This window comes from Phaethon lepturus, unplaced genomic scaffold (assembly GCF_000687285.1).
Source record: "Phaethon lepturus isolate BGI_N335 unplaced genomic scaffold, ASM68728v1 Scaffold57348, whole genome shotgun sequence".
NCBI lineage: Eukaryota > Metazoa > Chordata > Aves > Phaethontiformes > Phaethontidae > Phaethon > Phaethon lepturus.
In genome coordinates this window covers 1-20,959 of record NW_010559425.1, presented here as the reverse complement: position 1 = coordinate 20,959, position 20,959 = coordinate 1, and the positions used below count along the sequence as shown (strand labels likewise).

The following is a 20,959-nucleotide window of genomic DNA, read 5'->3' as shown; positions in this document are numbered from 1 at the left end:
TGTTTTGTTTGACTTGCTGGTTTTTAGACATGAGGTTTTTGTATAAATTCCAAAATGCTTTTGCCTTTCATGGCTGATCGCTTTTTGGAAAAGTCAAAGTGGAAGGTTTCTGGCTGACTTCCACATGTAGAAGAGCCTTCAAAAAGTCCTTTCTGTATGTGCTCATTGTACTAATATTAAGCCAAAGTTTGTAGAGACTTCACTGCTTGGAAGTACTACCTCTGTTCTGTCACCAGTCTTATCTGTTAAATCCCAATGAGTGTGAAAAATGAGAAAAATCTGGGTTTGCTTGGCTGTTTCAGCAGTGTGTTGAGAATGGCCAGATTGCTGGAGAAGATGATCCTCTTGGAAACCTCAACAGCCCAGCCTCCTCATATGTAGGCGCATGGAGCTCATCTGAGTGTGTAAATAAAAGTAAATAATGCAGTGAAAAAATATGCAGAGTATTTTGCTGAAGTGTTTCAATTTTGGATCTGCCATAACTAATTTAAATCTTCTGTTGGGATTTATGCAGGCAAGAGGTCAGGTTTAAGACTGTTGTAATTTAAAGCTTTCTTGCCACTACACCTTTTCTACTTTTATATCCTATCATTATAACTTTTTTCTGCAAAGAAGATACCTTTTATTCCCTCTTCCTTTCCTGCTTTGAAGAGAACATTTGCTTCTCCATTTATCTGAGGCAATGAGAACAGAGTAGCTCTGGATTCTTTAAATCAGTGTAATTGGGCTTCTTTTAGTGTATAGAATATCCTTTTTTTGCACAGGACTTTCATTTCTTTGTGCAGTTTCTCCATCTCCAGCACTCAATATCTTACATGCTTTTTTAACTTTAAGAAAGAAAAAATGAAAAAAAAGGCAAGCAATTGTCATCCAAATGACTGTGGTCTCTATTCTCTATTCCAGGCTGATTCATGGAGGGCAGCTGTTAAATGGCTTGGCGGGGCCAACTGTGATGAACGCAGCACCGTTTCTTTCCACGACGTGGTTTTCTCCAGATGAACGTGCCACAGCAACAGCCATTGCGTCACTGCTCAATTACCTGGGTGCTGCTGGTGCGTTTTTAGTGGGACCTCTTGTAGTGCCATCTCCTAATGGAACGTCTCACCTCCCACTGCTATCACAGAGCAACACAGAGCACATCAAGGACCGCATTGAGGCTGTGCTGTATGCAGGTGTGGTTTAATTTTTTTTTTTTTTTAAGAAAAAAAAATATAAAAAGTTTACATACTTCCATGTGTGTTTGGTACTTGTGAACCACTACCCTCTAGTGGCTGGGCTGCCCAGAAAACAGTTACTGACTGATGGAAAATAATGAAATGGTAAACTGTTGTACCATCAGAAGGGTTAATTTTTTCCCTCTTTGTGTAGGAAAGATTTAAAAATAGCCTTTTGTACAGACTGCTTCCAAATGAAGTATTTCAGTTGTTGGTATCGGCTGATCTTAGGAGAGCTTATGCTTTCCCTGAGCTTCCAAACTGGTTTTTCCTTCTTGAATTTTCATTTAAAAAAACGTGTCCATGACAGGTTGGGTTTCTTTCCTTTGTTTCTGTAAGGAAAATAGGAAATCCAATAGTCTTTCAGCATTAAATTAAATTCTTTCCTGCATTAAATCAGCCTTAATTTATGACTTGCATATGCCTTTCAAATGTGATTAGATTATTACTCTTTAAGAATCTAACATTGAAATTAAAACTCAGTAGATTTTGTTTTTAACTAAAACCACATAAGTCTTATATGGTGAGCAATTTCAATGAAGTGACAACAGTTTAGGGGAGAAAAAATACTGATCTAAAATTCATCTGATAATAAATTAGATTTTTATGTCCTTGCTCTTTTTCGTGCAATCACTTCTATGGCTGTTTGTGTCACTTACAAAAATTAGCACCAAGCTTTAAGGAAAAAGAGTTGCTTAAGAGTCTACAAGCTGATTCTTAGTGGATATAAATTGTTATAGCATTAAGAACAGCTGAACTTTACCATGTCATGACAGTTGCACATTTGGTTGCGTTTTTCACCCCTTATAATTGCAGCGTCTGAAATTCAGCCAGGAGTTAGCCCTAAGTGTCCCAGAAGTCTTCAAGTATATATACTGCATGGTTTATATGCAGATTTATGGAATTGAGTTAGCTGTTTGTGATCATTTATTCCTGGACGTTAGTCTTATGGAAATTTTGTTGAGTTAATATTCCTGTTGGGTGAGGGCCACCTTACTGTTCATTTTAAAGAAAGCATAGTAGAAGTTGGATCACTATTTCAGCAAGTATTTTTGAGGAACCTACTTTTCACTGGACTCAAATGTATTGGAACAGCAAGGAAATTTGAGTTTGGTTAGGCCTTTTTCAGAGGCAAATGTGATGTTAGACTCCAAAGATGTCACGGCAGATGAAAATGGCCAAGTGTGAAAGAACGAAAAATGAAGGCAAGTCAGTTATTGTCCTGAGGAGCAGTAGTTAAGGGGAGGAAAAATGTAACGATTAGAGGAGTGCTTTAGCTCTCGCTCTCCAGATTTTCCGTGGAGAGAGAATTCATCCACCTAAAGGAAGTACAGTTTTGTGCCTAATACCACTGTTTTGAGTCTGGTAGCACTAGAACTGTTGCTTTCAGCAGCCCATTAGGTTAACTTTCTGTTCTGTGCTCTTCTGGGAGGTTTTCCTAAGCATTTTCTTCAGAAACTGTGATGGGTCTTGCTTGCCACCAAGGTTCAGAGGTGTGTCTTGCCTTTTTCTGCCTTTCTGAGCTGGCAAGGGTTTGGGAAGATCCCGTAGACCTGTTTGGGATCATTGTCCCAGCATAAGATGATCCTACAGCAGCTCTTCAGCTTTGTGGGAAATGCGTTTTTGTGGGGCATCTGTAGTTCTTACTTAGTGTTGGAAAATGGTTTGAACAGAGCTAATTTCTTTGTGCAGCCGCAGTTGTGGTTGTGTTGTATGGGGTGTGACTTTTCAGGAGCTACAACGCCTTTAGCTGTTCAGGCGATGAAACAGAGCTGGTTCCTGCATGTTACAGGCCTGTGGAGGATTGCACTGACGGTGGCAAAACATTCATCTGGTTTAAAATTGGTAGGAACTGTCCCAAGAGGAGGTGGTCTTAAATCCTGTGGGGGATTTGTCCTGTCTCACCTCAGCCCTGTTTCCCTGGAGAGCTGATGGAGCAAGGTCCCCACCGTCTGCCTCCCCCGTGCTCTGTTATGCCAGGAAGGCTCCAGGGCTGGAAGGAAGGCTGCCTTATGGTGGGTGGCTGCCTCGGCGTAGCTGTACACGTCTGTTCACCTGCAGAGCAAAAAATACCTGATAGGTGTGGAAAGGTACTGTTTGTCCCCTTAATCAGCTGGGCAGAAAACAAAGCTCAAATTGACTTCACTGATTACTAGTAAAAGTGTTACAGAATGTGACCGAAAGGAGGAGTTGGACCCAAGTGTCCCACTTCTTTAGCAAGTGTGGTTGGGCTTGGTAGGACTTCTCAGATACTACGGGAAAGCCGGTCTCACAGGCTAAGCGCTCTGGAGTTGTGTTTATGATGGAGCTTGTTGCTGTTGTGTGAGGTAGTGTTAGGTAAGCAGCCTCCAAAAGTTAGGTGATGACTTTTAAAAGACGGTAATGATGTGAATTGTTACCTTGGGATCAGTAGCATGCCAAGAGTGCGCTAATTTTCCAAGGACTTAACCTCAAACATGATTACGAAGCAATTGCTTATAAACCCATTCTGAAATTGCTCAGTTAACTCCAGTCTCTTCTGTGTTTTAGTAAATTGCTGTTCCTTTATCTCAAACACAGACTAAAAGCTCAGCTGAATTACCACAGCCTCTTTCTCTGTCCTCTGTGTGCCTGCACATTCTGGTTCACAGCTGAAATAGTACAGATGTAGCAAATCAGGATTGAACTGTATTACCTGAACCGCATAAGGAAGCTTGAATTATTCTGGACTGCAGCCAGGGCTTTTAGCCATATGCTTTCCTCAATATTAATGTAAAATCATTATTTGTTTAAAAAAAAAGTATGCGTGTGCTGTAAAGTGCCCTCATTCCCCCCTTTACATTTCACAACAAGATGGGGAGGAGAGTCTCTGGTTTTGGGTGGGTTTTTGTGCTACGAGTAGCCTATCAGAAGGAAAAAGACCTTGTATCAAGGACGCTTGTGCCTCTGTAAACCTCTTTTTCTGTTTAGGGCTTACACAGGAAGCAGAGTGCCTACTCCTAGGCTAAGATGCAGGCATCTCTCCACTTGGATAGTCACAGGTCGCTGTGGCGTGGCACCCAGCTTTTGTGAGCCATTCCAGATTCACATCTCAGCAAGAGATATACACGGCTGTATTTCTGCACACCAATTTATTCTGACTTGCCCAATTCTGAGCTTTGCTGCATCCATTGCACTGCTGAGAAGCCAATAGTCAGCTCCCGTGGAAGAGTTCCTCTTTAGTGACTGCAGCTCCTTCGGTCTCGTTATTGACCTGTTTCTTACCTTTTATCTTCTGCTCACTTTTATTCCCTACTTACAACCTAAAACTTGTCCTGGCAATGTATTTTTCTTTATCTAGCCTGGTAGAGTAAATGATGATGGAGATAAAGGTGTGGGTTTCCTAATCAGGAAGCAATGCAACATGTAAGAAATCAGGTGTGTTTGGCAGTACCTGGACTTCTGATAGAGATGCAGGTGTGATACACAAAGCTAAGATGGCACTAAAGACTTTTATTCTTCAATAGAGGGAGCTGCTTTAGTTTCCAAAGTGAATTCTGCAGTGCTTGCGAGGCACATTTCTTAGCCTGGAAAGTAGAACACTGGGAAACATTAAAGAGTTGCAAGAAGGTACTACAAGGACTGCATGCTGAATTTAATAATTAAAAAAAAATGAAGTGTCACTATACTGCTCCTACTGCAGCAATTTGACTGGCAGGAATCTTGAGGCAACCCGTAGAAGAGGCCTCAGATGGGCACCTATTATAAAATATTACTGTGACTTAAAAAAATTATCAACGTGTTTTACATTCTTTAGAGAAAGACCTACCCTTTCCCCTTACGGCATTGCAGTATAATGAAGTTAAATAATAAGCACCGCAGGTGAGGTTTATGGGTTTGTGTGGTCACATTCTTGTTGACTATACCTGTCTGCAGTCTGAAATCTTCCTTTAAATATGTGATTAAAGCGTGCATGTACATATGTGTACTTATAAACCTATATGTAGACTTAGATGCAGGAGAAGGAGACAAACAGTTTTTGGCAAGCCTTTCTTCCCTGTCCATTGTCATCCTGTAGTGACAGAGCATCCCATCCCTTTGTTAGATGTAGGATGATCAGTTACGACCAGTTCTTTATTCAGTGCTCATGGTCTCAAAAACAATGTGCATGAAGATAGAAATTAATCTGTTTTCTGGAGAGCAGAGGAGATACAGTGAAAAGGTCTAGTTAAAGTCCCCTCAACTCTCAAAATATGCAATTAGACCACAGCAGGAAAAAGAGACAGCACATAATTCAAAATGAATCCTTTAGTATTTGATCGTGAAGAATGGCATTGTCACATTCTCGGTATGCCCTCAAAAGAAATTTAGTGTAGACTTTTTTTCCATATACCGAATAGAAGCATTCATTTCCCGTCCCCATCTCCAGCTGATCCATTTAGACTCTGAGTGTTATTTACTTTTCAGTTTCCTGAATTTATTTTCTTCTGGTTTAGCAGAAGAGCTGGCAAAGTGCCATGTTCATATTGATTTATTAAAAAAGAGAAGAAAAAAGAAAATGAATGCAATTGAGTATCCAGCTCTGCTGGAATTTATTTGTAGTGTCGGTGAACACTTCTTTGTTATAAGATCACAGGCTCTTTTAAGATAACACACTTCAGCTATACATTTTTCTTTACAGCAGCCAAGAATCTTGTTTTCAAAGGGGATAGGAGAAATACTGGGATTGAGGACTGTGGAGAACATGATATACATTGTAAAAGGCCTGTAAAACAAATTAATTAGACTGACTGTGGGTAGAGTTGTTTTTCCTCAGAATGTCTGATCATGGGGCTTGCTGAGTATTTTCTGTGAAGTGCTCATCACTTTGCAAGTTCGGGTCCAAATTTCTGCTATGAAATTTTTCAAAGATCTAGAATACCTGCTGCTGAACAAGGGGAGCATCTGCAAACAGCTGTATTCTTTCATTTTTCTCCCTATTACCCGTGCTCCCTCTATTCCTGAGCCATGGCTGCTCCTACACTTTTTAAGTTTATATTCTGTTGCCATGTAATACTGTTTGTGTCCAAGATGCTGCCTTCCTTGACCTTTTGTTTGCCTTCACCGTCCTGTGCACTGAGTAATTGCCATTCCATGCCCTGGGGCTTCCACAGTCCCATCTGTTTAAAGTGTCTAGCATGCTATTACCTGCACTGCATTACTTCCATCGCGAGGAAACATGGCCAAATCTTCATAATGCAATTCTCTCTAAAGACAAAAAGCAAAAACTTTTCTTTTGCTTCACTGAGTTACCCATGTGTGAGCTCGGTGCTCTGCAGCTCCTGTCACTGGAATGGACTGCCAGTATTTCTCCATTTCATTGATTCTCCATCTCAATTTGAAATCTTGCTTGGAGAGGAAAACAGAAATTCTCCTTCAAGTTATGGAGTCCTGCTGTCAGGAGCAGTAAAGCAGTTCTGGTGGGATTTATGTATCAGAGGCTGGCTGATAAGAATGCTGTACCGAAATAAGTCTTTTGATGCTAACATCTGTTCTCAGTTTTGTTTTTCTTTACCCTCTTGTTTAGAATTTGGAATGGTTTCCCTGATATTTTCTGCAGCATTGGCCTACTTCCCCTCGCGCCCTCCATTCCCTCCCAGCGTGGCTGCGGCAAGTCAACGGCTCAGCTACAGGAGAAGTTTTTGCAGACTCTTAAGGTAGGTCCTCATTGGGTTTCCACTTCAAAGCAGATCAGCACCTAAATAAATAAAAACAAGTGTGCTTTAATCTTCTGATTGAGCAAACAAGTTGGTTTGTAGTGCTTTTAAACAAAATAAACTTTAATGCTGAGACATAAAAGGATGCTAACTGTTAAAAACCAGACATTAAATTTTACATCATTGGGTATATCTCAAGCCTTCATGCCAGAGTCCTTTAGCACTAACACAGCTTTTAGTCATCCCGTTAGCACGGCCTTTCTTATGCAATGCTTCTGTTACATCAGGTTATACAAGATTCTTAATAGCGTGCATACTGCTAGGTGCAGAAGAACAATTAACAACATTGGGCATAACTAACAAATAAGCTTCTTCCATGGTTGTGATATTGGCATGAATTTGGGGTTTGCTTGTCGTTCAAAGGAGTATTCAGCTGCTTTCATTCAGCCATGGAAGCAACAAATGAACTATCTGAAACCATTATATGATCTCTTCAGTCTCATTAATTGTGTGTTTGAATATGAAGTGGGACTAGGAGAAATGTCTCCAGATGTGTTTCTGGACAAGTTCAAAGGTGAGTTAGTTTCCTATAAATTTTTGGGTTTAAAAAAAAAAAGTTTATAAAGCAAGTGACATCAACAGCTTTGCAACTTCTCCCATTTGGACTCTTGTGGTAAGACACCGTTCTGCCTCACCATTCTACTGTTTGTAGAACGTCTTGTGCAATCATAGAATCATAGAATAGTTTGGGTTGGACCCTATTTGGCTCTTTGAAGGTCATCTAGTTCAACCCCTCTGCAATGGGCAGGGACATCTTCAACTAGATCAGGTTACTCAGAGCCCCATCCACCCTGGCCTTGAATGTTTGCAGGGGTGGTAATCTGATCTCAGAGGAACAGCTAAAGTAACTGTAATATTAATGCTGAATAATTGTGAAGGCCTGTGCTCTGTACATGATACTGCACAGATGAACTTCCTGGGGCAAAGAACCACCTCTCCTGTGGTGTTAAGTATGGCTGACTTCAAAGTAGCTGCAATGGTTTCTTGGGTGATGTGATAATAGGAGCTGAATCTGTGCACGAAGGGCCTCTTGAAACTTCATAATTGTGGAGCTTTAGGCATTTAGTTATTACAGACCTATTGTGGGTTGTACTTTCTGTATTTAGAGCCAGCAAAAATAACTCATCCCTTGTTGTCATTGGGTTTTTTCTGTTGTTTTTGGGGGCTTTTTTTTTCAGTTTGGGGGAGTAAATAGTTGACAAGAGACTCAATCCTGTGTGCGCATCCTGGAGCAGGTTGGCAGCTAGGATAAGGTGTGAGTACAGCTGGCTGGTTAGTCTGCAAAGTGACCTACTCAGGATATTAAAAAGTAGCAATTCCCATAAGGACACTTAGGACACACAATAATGCTGGTAGCACCCAAGCTGATGTGTGGTGAGACCCTGCCTGAGGGCTGTGTTGTAAAAATGTCACTGTTGAACAGAAATCCAAACAGCAACTGACTCTGCAGGTGAAATATAAAATTTCTGTTGACAGTACTCCATTTGGGAGCTTTATAACCATTAGATTCCTTATTCAAAGTGTTGTAAATAGTGGACCTGAGATACTGGTAAGGTCAGGACGTAAACAGCAAAGCTGGCTTACTATTCACAATCAGTGAAACTTAAGAAAACAAACTGGACACTTAAATAATGAGCATAGTTCATAGTGTCTCCAAGAACCAAGAGGCTTTTTAAAATGTGGTCAGGTAGATCATTATATCTCCCTCCCCTCTGGTCTTTATGCATTCTTCGAGGCTACCCTTTATCAAACGCACTTCTTCATTCCTCTGTGCATGAAATAATCAACAGTTCATCATTAAACCCACTTATCTTGGGGAGCCTTTCAGCAACAATCCATCAAGCAAGGGAGTTTTATAAAAGAAAATGGTATCTGCTATGCCTCAAGAGAAATCCATCATCTGGTTGGTTAGGCTTTTAAGCTTGGTTGCCTGTCTACTCTAGGCTTCATAATTCGTGGCACAGAGAGCCTTTCTTTTGACTTAATGGTGAGACTGAAGGTAATTAGCTGATGAGAACAGGAAATCATGATTTCTCCTTATTGCAGACTTACCCTCTGGTATAAGAACTGTGTGTCAGGCATTTAGGATGTGTGTGAGCTGGTGGGCTGACCCAGCTATGCACCAAAAACACTCATGAGAATTGAGATGTTCATCATTTCTCTCTTCTCTCCCCCAAGCTGCAGTTTTATTACTTCAAAGTAAAGCTGCATAGCATAACTTCACCGTTAAAGTCATTGACCTTTTTCCTTGGACGTCAAAGGGATCTATCACATCCTTGCAACTCCCACACTCCTTTGTGCCTTCAGGTCCTTAAGCAGTCATCTTCATGAGCTGCTTCTTGCAGAGTTGTATTATACATGTCTTCTTAGGGTCAACCATCCCCTGTAGGCTGTTTTTTTGGGACTTGCTTAGGAACTTGGTTCTTCCTTCAGATTTGGAGGATTCCTGCTTCTGACAGTTTATAATGATTAGCTGATCTCTGGTTATCTCCTGATACCAACTCTCTCAGCCTGCAGTGGGAGACAACAGATTAGTCATGGTTTAGGAGCTAAGCCCAAATCTTTTAACAGTCTATCACACTCTGTGACAAGTGTAGTTTGAATTTCCATTAGAAGAAGTATGGTGCCCTTTCTCAGTTTCTTGGGTGAAGCAAATATGAGGGTTTTTTTTTCTCCCTCCTGTTTCAGAATATGTTACAAATTTCCATGGAAAAAATTCTAATACAAGTATAGTTGATAAGTCTTAAAATCTGCATTAAGAAAACATGTTGTGATTTTTGCTTTGAAGTAATTCAATGCTTTTAGCTGGTTATGTTCCTCTTACATTTTTCAAGGGACTATGTAAGCAATTTTGAAATTTCATAACAGGGTTTTTGTGCATCACGATTTCTTTAATGAAACTTTCATATGACATCACCTTCCAGTGATGGAAGCTGCTTAGAGCGTGCCTGAAGTTAATAGGGACTGTCAAAGTTATTCTGAAAATGGTGACTGACTTTGATGGGGCTCCCCCCTGAACCAGCCTGTCTTATAGATTCTAGTGGCGTTAAGTAGGTTTCTGAAAAAACAGAAGAAAAATCCAATTTGTATTCCAGCAGAATGGTTTAACAGAGAGGCTAACACTGATATCCTGTCATAAGGGCTGATACGGTGGAAAACAATGAGGGTTCTCCAACTGATGGTGTGACAGACAGCACATTTTTCTATTTTCAGTGCAGCAATTGCAAAATTGCAAAAACAAATGCAAGTGATTGGAGCCATGAAAAGCGGAGCCGGTGCTTAAGATGTGTGTTTCTAACAGCTTTAGCACTTAATGTAGCCAGCGCTAGCTATTGCTGGGCAGGGGGGCCGAACGGCATCTGGTGATGGTGCTGCTTTGTCACTGCCATGCACCCTTTCTCCTGGTCACCTTCTTTAATCTGGAGACCAGTCAGGGTGGCAGCATGGGAGCCTCTGTCACTGGGGGATGTCATGATGCAGACCTGGTTCTCCAGTATTGGGACTAGGAGTTGGACGCGGCACAGAGCAGCTATCCCGCGTGCCAGTCTGTCTTGTGGCATGTTACGGAAGACGAATATGGCACAGGAGATCTCGGTCAAGTAAGTTACAAAGTACTCACCCCCACCAAAAGCAGCTCTTTAGTGAAGATGAGGTTTAGATACCCAAAGATTTTGAATATTGAGCAAGTGTTATTTTGGAACAGTGCATTCACACTTGTTCCCTCTTTGCAATCTACAACGTGGCTGTACATAATGTCCATGTGAAATGGGCACTTTCCCTTTTATTTTATTCTGTAATTGTTGAATTAGCTTTTACATGGATAGTATTAAATAGCATCAGAAAACCTGCCTTAAGAGATGCCACGATGATACAAGGTAGTCTAGGATAAGAGTAGCATTCTTAAGAGAGGAAAAAAAGTTGTCAGGAAGACAGCAAATGCTTTAGCACTCAGAGAAATATAAGCAGTGTGCGGAAGAGCTGAAAGTTTGGGAGTTGTTTTTCTTTGCATTAAAAATTAAATCTGCAGTGAATGATATTGAAAGAGGAGGATATGTTCATGTGGTAGAAATGTGTTATTCAGGAAGAGGATGTGTGAAAAAGAACAGTGCTGAAAAATGGTAGTTGATGTGCTGTGCATGGATCTTCTAGGGGAGTAAAACAGCATAAGCCTCAAACCTCTGAATGTTTTGGAGAGTATTTGAAGCTTTTTCCCTCTCTCTTGGCTTTCATAACTGTGTGCTATCACATTGCAGCTGCATGCCAAGGAACTGGTACTGATCAGGATCAGTTTTACGTAAATTGTTTGGGAATGGGGGAAGCCACATTTTGTGGTTACACAGATATCCCATGGGATAACCTTGGAGTCACCATAAAATCTCTTGACTTCAAAATATAACTGTTGCAGAGTCCAAAGTATATTTTCTGGTTTTATTCCCAAATCAAAACATTTTCGAGGAAAAGCTAGATGTCTCTTAGCAAAGATTTTGCATTTGCTTTCGGTTACGGTGGGTGGGTGGGGGAAATTGGTGGTGGTATTTGTCTGCCAACTCCTGTTTAGCTGTGTACGATCAAGATGATGACACACCTTTCACTGCTTCATCTTCACTGGATACTGAAGGCTGAATAATTTTAATTGGGAGGAAAAAGCAAACACTTTGTTTACAGCAGAATATTATACTTGTCTCTGTTTTTTGACAGTTCAAACTGTCAAAATTTTCCACTCTTGCAACTGTACCTGTCTCATTCCCAGAGCTCTCTCTGCCTTTCACCAAAATAAATAGAAGTAAAACAGTTTAAAAAAAAAAAAAAAGTGCAGTTCAAAAAGTATGAATCTCTGATTTTATTCTTGAAATACGCTTTTTGTCCTTTAAATTAGTGCTTATTGTTCCTAAGATACACTTAAGCTAAGTATGTTGCCCATGCAAATGCATGGAAGAATTGCTTGCAGAAATGAGAAACACGTGAGCCCAGCATGTTACAAGTCTTTGAACTACGTGGAGAGACTGTCTTTTTTTTATTATCACAGCGCTAAGGCAGTAACATCTCAGCCACTGGAATTTCACTGACATGGCCGGATACCTTTCTTGTTTTAACTGGCTCACTCCTTTTTCAGACCTCTGCTATTTTTCTTGATGGGCAGAGTATAGATCCTAGAGTGTCATTTACTTTAGTAGCTAATCTTGGTGCAATTTCTAATACAAGCTGCAGATAATTGCTATGTTTTCTCTTCACAGCAATTTCCGGTTCTTGATGATTGCTTTAGCCTATGCTATACCACTGGGTGTTTTCTCTGGCTGGTCTGGTGTTCTCGATTTGATATTAACACCAGTTCACGTAAGCCAAGTAAGTATCTCCTGACTGATAATCAGCAGCTATCTTGGAAGTGGCATGTTTTTATTTTCACTAGCATAGAATTTTACCAGGTTTTTATGTTTAAGCTGCTATTAATACCTATGGACCACTTTTATCCTGAAATTTTAAACAAAATAAACTGTAGCTTTGGCATCCCAAACTGTCACGATTCTCCCTGTTGACTCTTCACCAGCGGTGGGTATTTTCAGAACCATGCTCACCTTTTGACAAGAAGGAAGAAGCAGGTAAGCAACGGGAGTATTGTTGGCTGGACGCACCTTTAGTAAAAGAAAATGTTTACCAGGTGGAAAAGATGGAGTGGGGAGAAGAGGATTTCTAAGCTTTTGATAGAGTATTATAAAAATCCAGAGGACGTTACTCAGATTCTATAAAGAGAGGTCACATTTAGGGCACAGGCTACTTAGTCATACTTTCTTTTAGTGAATTTATTTCCTTTTGAATATCCTAGAAAAAATCTTGCACTTCAGATTGTTGTCGGGGGCTGTTGCTAGCTCGTGCACACCATTTGTTTTGAAAGTAACATTGTCTTATTTTCTCAGCTTTAACACATTTCTCCATGTTTTGTTTTGTTTTTTTCTCCTGTCAGGTAGATGCAGGATGGATTGGATTTTGGTCTATAGTTGGAGGTTGTGTTGTAGGCATAGCAATGGCAAGGTAGGAATAATTACATGTCCTTCTCCGTTTCTTCAACTGTGATTGTCACTTAGCTTATCCTCTTAATAACATAACTTGTTTTCTCTCATCTTCTAAAAACTTGAAATGAAAAATGCATTCTGGGGTTATGATGTGTTTCTTGTAGAGCAATAATTTGCATATTCCATGTTAGTGTTGCTGGGGGTCGAGAACTCCACACACGTATGCCTCAGTTTGGCAAGTCATAGTGTTACTCCTGACGAGTGCTTCCTGTGTGCTCCTTTTAAACATAGTTCTTGTGAATTCAGCTGCCTGGTATGAGGGAGAACCCATTATAACACATTTGGGAAGCATTGAAGGAGTTAGTGTCTGTCTCCTTCCATCAACACTTTTGGGCATATTGATTCCTGAAGGGATATCGGGAATGTAGCACAGGCAGCCTACCCACAATAATGTTACGGTCCTCCACAGGGAAATTAGTCTGAGGCTGTTTTGGCCAGGTTGCTGCATTCCTACATGGCCTAACTATTTTTTGCTGTACTGTTACGGGCTACAATATGGGTGTACCTATGCTTTTTATAAACACAGCTCTCTCTGGCCATCATGAATGCTAATGACATGGGGAGTGGAAAAGCAAGAAATGGATTGCCCTTCTGAAAGGCTGCTGCTTTTTCTTCATTGAGATCCCTTTTAAGAAAGGAGGCAGGGGGAGGGAGGAAAAGTCTTTCAGGAGGTACTTGAGCAGTGAGTTTATAAAACTGATTAAAACCAATCGCATGTTCCTCTTGCATCAGGATATCTAAGCATTGTCCTGGCTTCTCTATGTCCACTCTGTAGACTCCAGTTCTGCAATGAGTTTAACACAAGTGCAGGGGTCTGTCATTGTTGCAGTCACTGTGGGATTGTGGACTCAGAGATGCAGGCATCTTTTTTTAGGACAGAAATTGAAGCTCTCTTTTTTTGTCACTTGCTGTGCATCATCAGAGTACACAATGCATAAAGAAATCTGAGGTTCCTCATCCTGACATTTTGCAGGCTACCTAGCAACTGCGACGGAGGGAGAGGAAAAAACTCCTGACCTAGGGAAAAATACAAGCGCTTCCCTCCCATCCACTCCTGACACAGACCAAAGGACTTAATCTATTGAAGCAAAGTTCACACCCTGGTTTCCTCTAAAAAGAGTTGCCTTTGATTAGCTAAGGTCAGACACAAGGTTTTCTCTCTGAGAGCAGTAGATGTTTAAAACCAACTGCTGTAAATGACACAGATGCTGTAGCAGGTTACATGCTGAAGCACGTAGCATGCCAGTTTAATCTTTTTGCATCATGAGTTTAATCTCTTACATTTGCAACATCTCAGTAGTAGAGGGGACACCCTTAGCAGTTCACTTAACTTTGTTAGGAGAGAATCTGCTGACTCAATGCCAACATGCAAATCTCAGTCTTTATGGTAGATTAATTTATTTAATACATCGCCTGGGTTAAGTTTCAGGAAATGCTGACAGTTTCTTTAACTGCTTCAAAATGGATTTCAAACCTTGTTGAATACTAGTATTTTGTAGCATTTAGAACTTTGCTTTTGAGTAAATTGAAAAAATACCAACAGTCTCTCTCCAAATATGTCTTTTTAACTTGGGCAATACACAGTTCAAATGGGAGGGTTTGCACACAGAAGAGGAGGGAGGAGGTGATTTGTCACTCCTGATGGATGACTCTCCCTCCTAGGCCTATTCAGCATTTATCTGTGTAGGGTTGAATCAATGACGAGTCTGACTGTAATCTGCTGAAAGTTGTAATTAGGAAAATTAAGTAATGATTCTTGTCAAGGCTGACAAGTTGATGTATTTCAGTGTCAGAACTGTGATTTGCCAAGCAAGCAGCTCTCTCCCTTAACCACCTCTCAAGAAGCTGTTGTGGGTTTTTTTTGTTTTTTGGGGGTTTTTTGGGGGTTTTTTTTTCCTAATTTTTTTCTGCTAGTTTATCAAAGCAAAATTGATGCAGTTTAGGAATTTGCTCCTTCCATTTTTGTCAATGCGGATTCTACCATTTAGAGCTGTAACAACCTGAGCCTTGCCCTGGAGCATTTGGTCCTGCACATCACAGTCTGTGTTAAATCATCTGTATTTAAAGTAATGCCAAATTTGGAAATTTGTTTATCTATCTCATTTTCAAAATGGTACACGTTTTCCTTAGCACAATACATAAATCCTCCTGCTCTCCACCCACTGCTGTCCCGATAGCTATGAACTTAGATATGTTTAGCTAATTTGTGTGATGCACTTTTATAATTGAAAAGCCTGGGCTATTTTGGGCAGCTGTACCCTTTGCTGGCAGCTTTTTGAAGAAAAGCAGTGTCAAAGAGTGACATTCATACCATTGCATGGAAACATAAATCTATTCCCTTTTCTCTTTTTTTCTTTTTTTTTGGCCCCATTTGCTAATGATCATAGATATTTCTGAGGTTTTGTCCTCCACAGCTCAGTTTTTCTTCCTGCTTTTAACCTGCAGTGTAGTCAAAATGCTGAAACTTTATGACATGGTGATAATTTCCTTAGCAACAGACAGTGTTTTCAGCAATGCAGGTTTGTGATTTTAACTGTAGGATCCAGCTAGGGCTGGATTTGCTGGGTTGCAGGAGACTGTTACCAGCAGTAGGCTCAGAGGTCTGTGTCTGGGTAGGAATACAGCTTCTATCCTGGTGTGCCTACTTTTTTAGCAGCTGCAGACACCCGCTTACATGCTATATGATGCAGGAGGATTTAAAGAGAACAGAGGGTTTTGAAGGCAGATACTGGGGTCAGAGGATAAAAATAATTTCTCTCATTTTTTGATTGAAAAACCAAGTATTCTGAAGAGTCGACTAGATTTATGGTCATCTTCATTCTCCTGTAACCAGACAAGAAGCAGAAGTCCCTCGGTTACCAAGTTCAAGCTACTTTGCCATGTCATTTTTTCCCATTATTTCTCTTGCTGGCTGAATTCAGTAGCTGCATAAACCTTTTCATTTGTATTTGACCCTTCTGGAGTCCTGTGATATCTGAGAGCTCCTTGGAGCACGCTGCTACCATTGATACCTAAACCAGGATCTTTGTGTGAAAAAGAGTTGCAGCTGCTCAGTAGAGGTAGATATTTGCTCCGCTTAACTATCTTGAATGGTTTAGTTGCGTATCACCCTCCCATCCCCACATATCCCTGGTGGTAGGATAGAGATGGGGGACGCCATAGAGATCCCTTCCAGACCTGTTGTCTGTGAATGTCCCTCCCTGGAGGCTGGTATTTCTCTCGCTTTGTTTCATTAGATGGGATATACGTAGCTGCTCTTGCCTGTAAGGAGAGGGAATAGTGATGTTTGCCAGCAGGCAAAGCGGGGAGTCTCTGTGGAAGAAGTCTAAAGTTTGCACTTCGAGATGCTTCTGAGAAGCTTTTAAAATTGCTGATTTTGACCCCAGTGATCCCAAAGAATAATTAAAGAAACTGGCAAACCACTGAGAAGCGGTGATCCTGATTGCTGGATTTGGATTGTCAGAAAAAACAACAGTAGCAGCTAACCTCTGACTATCAGAGATTAATGCATAAGCCACTTGAACACTGCAGTCATAAACTTTTAAGATTATATGCAGCATTGATCTTCCTCTACTGCTTATTGAATTACTTGCTGCTAAATTCAATGTGGAATTAAAGCACAGGGAGAATCAAAATAAGAAGAAAGAAGTGGGGTTTGTCTTTTTTACATTGCTTGTACATCTCTTATGGTGTATGTAGAGCTAGGCTTCCTAGTTCTCAAAATGTTGGTAGTATTATCTGTTTTATCAAGAAAACTGTATATTAGCCTGTAAGTGAGCCTGTATATAAGCTTGTAAAGTGATCTTTGTGAAGGGAGAGAAGGCAGTTAGCTGACAGATGGGACAGATTTCATCGTGGACCAACCTAGGTGGATTGTGCTGCCGTTAGCCTAATTGAGGTAGGAGGCTATGAGGACGGAAGAAATTCTTTAGACATGCCTGCCTAACCCATCTAGCCCAAAATCACATCTAAGCAGGAGATCATAGAAAATTACTAGTGGATAAATGGCATTGCCTTTTCTAATACATCTTTTTGTAGTAGCTGTGTTGAAATCCCTTTTGAAAAGAGCAGTTGCACTGATAATTGTGCCATGTGAGCGCTGCTGAAATGCATTCTACCTCCTTGACAGAAAAAGAAAAAAATATTAAAAAAGCAATTGTACCATCAGGTGGTATAAAGATCATATTTCCCTCCATGTAACAGTCGGACTGCCCAAGGACTTGTGAGGCTGTCCTCTCCCTGACTGTCAGTGGGTCATGTGTATAGGAGAGGAATAGCACCAAGCTCTTGGTTTCTGGAACATTTTAACTCAAGACACCAGGAGTGACCATCTGTGTAAAGAGTTCCTCCTTTGCCTAAGCCACAGAGAGCTTCATCGCCAGTATATCTGAGGGTTCCGAAGCTGTTCCTTGTCATCTTCTATCTAGGGATTCTGGTATTTGGAGTTTTGTCATTTCCTGCAGGAATGAATCTTGACACTTAACTATGTCTTGAATGAAATGCAGCAGCCTCCTCATATGCTAATTGAGCGATGCGTCTGCCAAGGGAGGCTGGCAAATGGTGACAAAACAGCGATGTAAGTAGTGGTGTGATGTTGTGTCCAACAAATGCAGAAGAAAAAAAAAAAACAACCTTTCCTGTATACCAAGTGTTTTTAATTGATGCCTTGAGAATTGTTCTAATTTGGTTGTTATTTTGTGACAGCTAAAAAATCCATGGCTATTCAGGTTGACAGCTAGAAATATCACCATCCTATGAAAGTGCCTTTTTTCTATTTCTGAAAATGAGAAACGATTTTAAAATTGGTTTTTATAGTCTCCAAAATGTTTAATGAGAATATACTGAATTAATTTTCAAGCATCACATTTAACTAATAAGAAAATCAGCATTTGTACTGCTCTGATCTGTGCTTTTATTTTAGATTTGCAGATTTTATCAGGGGTATGCTGAAGTTTATACTGCTGCTGCTTTTATCTGGAGCAACATTAGCATCAACCTGGTTCACTCTCACCTGTCTAACTAGTGTCACTCATCTGCCTTTAACCACAGGTATCAACAATGATTTTAATTCCTATTGTTTATAGTTGGTATTGCAGGTGAATATTTGCAGTCTTAAATCAGCTGTTTTATAACCTGGTTTGGTATCTTTAGTAATACAGTCGTTTTACCAAGACAAAAAAAAAAGGTTTAGAAAACCTATCGAATCTGAAATATCTTTACCAGCTTTGAATAACTTAATAAGAAATATTAAAAACTAACAAAACCCAATAATAAGAACCCAGAATATACATTTAAAATTGATTTTGGGGCTCAGTGTTTCTCTGTTTTGAGTGTTTTGGAATAACAGAGGTGAGAAATAAAGCAAGAAAAATCAGATGAATGGCAGTAGCGTTGCGTATAAGAAACAGTGACATGTCTGGGAATTCAGGGTTTTGAAACTTACATTAATTATTGGAAACATATGGTGCAGTTCAAAGTGACCCATAGTATTTTCAGTCATCTAAGTCTATCCCTACACTGTGCTGTCCTCTTTTTTGCACCTGCATGCAAGTTCGGGGAACTCTTCCAGCCCAAAATGAACTCAGCCTGCGCCTCAAAAAGATGGGGAAAAAAGCTGTTGGCAGGAGTGGGGGAAAAGCTCAGAGGTCTACTCAAACTGCCGGCGAACTGTACCCTTAGTTGAAAATTAGCACTGCTTACTTCTTAAAAATCTGTCCTTCACCTTACTATCTGCATGAAAGGATGGATCCACCCATGATTCCAAGACATTCAACAGAGTAATGGTTACAGTAAAACTAAACCATCGAGATTTTAAAAAATATTAATTTACTAAAGAATTCCGTAAATCCATTTTAAATAAAGTGCCGTCTTTGTTATAGGCAAGTTTATGCATTATAAGAGAAAAGAAAACTTCTTTTTCCTTTTTTTAATAAAGACTTTGTTGTAGAGAGTAGTATATAAAATTATGTTTTACTCAAATTAACTTTGAGTTTCAGTAAGTGTCCTTGGTGCATTGCATATGTCACAACTATAAAGCGGGTACAGCAAATTGAAAGACGTGATCAATTCAGGAGAAACACCATCTGGATACATAGGTCAAATTTGTGATTTATCTCGAAATTTCAACTACTTCAAAAAAAATTCTGCTTAAATAAAATGTAATTTAATAGATAAACAAGTCAAATTTCATGGTGGCTATTGTCATACCAAATGACTACACTTCTCTTTTCCATCAAATCTAAAATAAATGCAATAAAAGCTTATTTCTTGTGCTTGCCTGCTGCATCGCTACAAGCCTGCAGTAATGTAAATTTTTACAGTAACTTCATCCTCTGAATTGATGCAACAAGCCAAACGCGTAAATGTCCCTTCAAGTCTATGCATAAGAATGAAGCAGAGAGGTTTCAAGAGGTGAAGTCATTATGTATGCGCTCACCGATGATACAAAACAAAACTGATAGAGCTCCATCTCTGATTTTATTTCATTTTTTGTAAAGAACTCAGCATGCATAGGTTCTAGAAGAATTCTTACTAGTTTGTAGCATGTAGGTGCTTTATGGAGTTTTGGGACTGGTGTTGTGGGGTTTTTTTTTTGTTTGTTTTTTGTTTTGTTTTTGTTTTGGGTTTTTTTGTTTTGTGTGGTTGTGTGTGGTTTTTTTTTTTTTTTTTGGAAAGGTGATCCACTGTCAGGACATAAAAGTACCTAAGGTATTTGGGGTTTGATATAAAGTATCCTAAACTAATATCCTTTGATAAAAAGCTAGGGACTGGGTGGTTGTTTTCATGCAGTTATAGTTTCTTTTAAAGTGGATGATCCCTAGATTGAGTTGTAAATTATATTTTAGAATTTTCTGTCTGTGCTGTTCTTATATATGTCACTGTAAATGTTGAACCCTTTTCTAGAAAACAGAAGCTTGTTTTGAATAGAAATGCCAGCAATATGGTGCATTCCTCAAAAAAGGCAATTTAAAGCATCAGGGCTTAATGTGTAGCCACCAAATAAGATCTCTTTTTTTCTTCTGTGGCATAATGTTTAAACTTCATAGGTGGAGGGGGGTTCATATCAGCCTTTTCTCTTTAAAGTTCATGTAAAATAGATGTAATGTGCCTGTTCAATTTAGCTCCTTGTGCACAGAAAAGCAGTGGTATGTCTTTTTGAGCTATGCTGTTATGGATGAAAACACACAAGCTATTTAAGCTGATTTATAGGACTTTGTGCTAGATTATTCCTCAATGTAATGATGCAATATGATGATGACCTCTGCATTCCACAGTAATTGGGAGAAACGGCACGTTTGGATTGATTTGGATGAACTTCCTTTTTTTTTTTTTTCTTCTTCTTTAAATGAAAAGTTTGAGATGTAGAGTATCTCAGAGTATAAATGTAGGAGACCAAACGCAGGCCGTTGGCTGGCAGCTTTGGGAAGTGGTTTGAGGTAGCTGGTTAAGGTGGAAGTCATTCTGCATACTCAGTGAGCCAGTGTTGACAGTGGACTTCCAGGTAGTTATCCTCTGCGTGTTTTTGTAGAGCTGGAAGATGTGCAAAACAAAAGCAGCTGTCCTCGTGGGGTTTTTTGTTTGTTTGTTTGTTTCTTGTGGGGTTTTCTGTGTAGCAGAGGTCCACGTAGTGCTTTGTATCCCGGAGCTACGTTGCAGGCATCACCGGACATCTGCTGCAAAGCAGGGATGTGTGTTACTGAGGGCAGCGGGGTTTGATGTTGCCAGAAGGTTAATAGGCTCAACTTCTCCCTGTCCTGTGGCAAAAAGCACAAGTGTTAGGCTTGGCAGCGCACAGAGCCAGTGATGGATCTCGGTTCACGCTTTCAGCCTTATTCAAACGCTGAGACAGAGCAGGCAAGGTTCAAAATTGACTGTTAAGGAAACTTGTGGGGGTGTACATTTGATCTTGCAAGGAGGTTTTCCCTTCCAACCATCTAGCCCCTACTTTGTGAGGGGTTTCCCC

The 20,959-nt window shown here is 40.1% G+C and overlaps 1 protein-coding gene across 1 annotated transcript; it reads left to right on the top strand.

Moving 5' to 3' along the window:
* Positions 1-903: 903 nt before the first annotated feature.
* On the top strand, positions 904-18,045 carry DIRC2 (disrupted in renal carcinoma 2; the record flags this gene model as incomplete). The annotated part of the gene is made up of 5 exons (XM_010293336.1): positions 904-1,172; positions 6,739-6,868; positions 12,163-12,271; positions 12,888-12,955; positions 17,918-18,045. Coding segments are annotated over 5 exons (704 nt in total), but the record flags the coding sequence as incomplete, so codon positions are not given.
* Between the last annotated feature and the right edge of the window lie 2,914 nt (positions 18,046-20,959).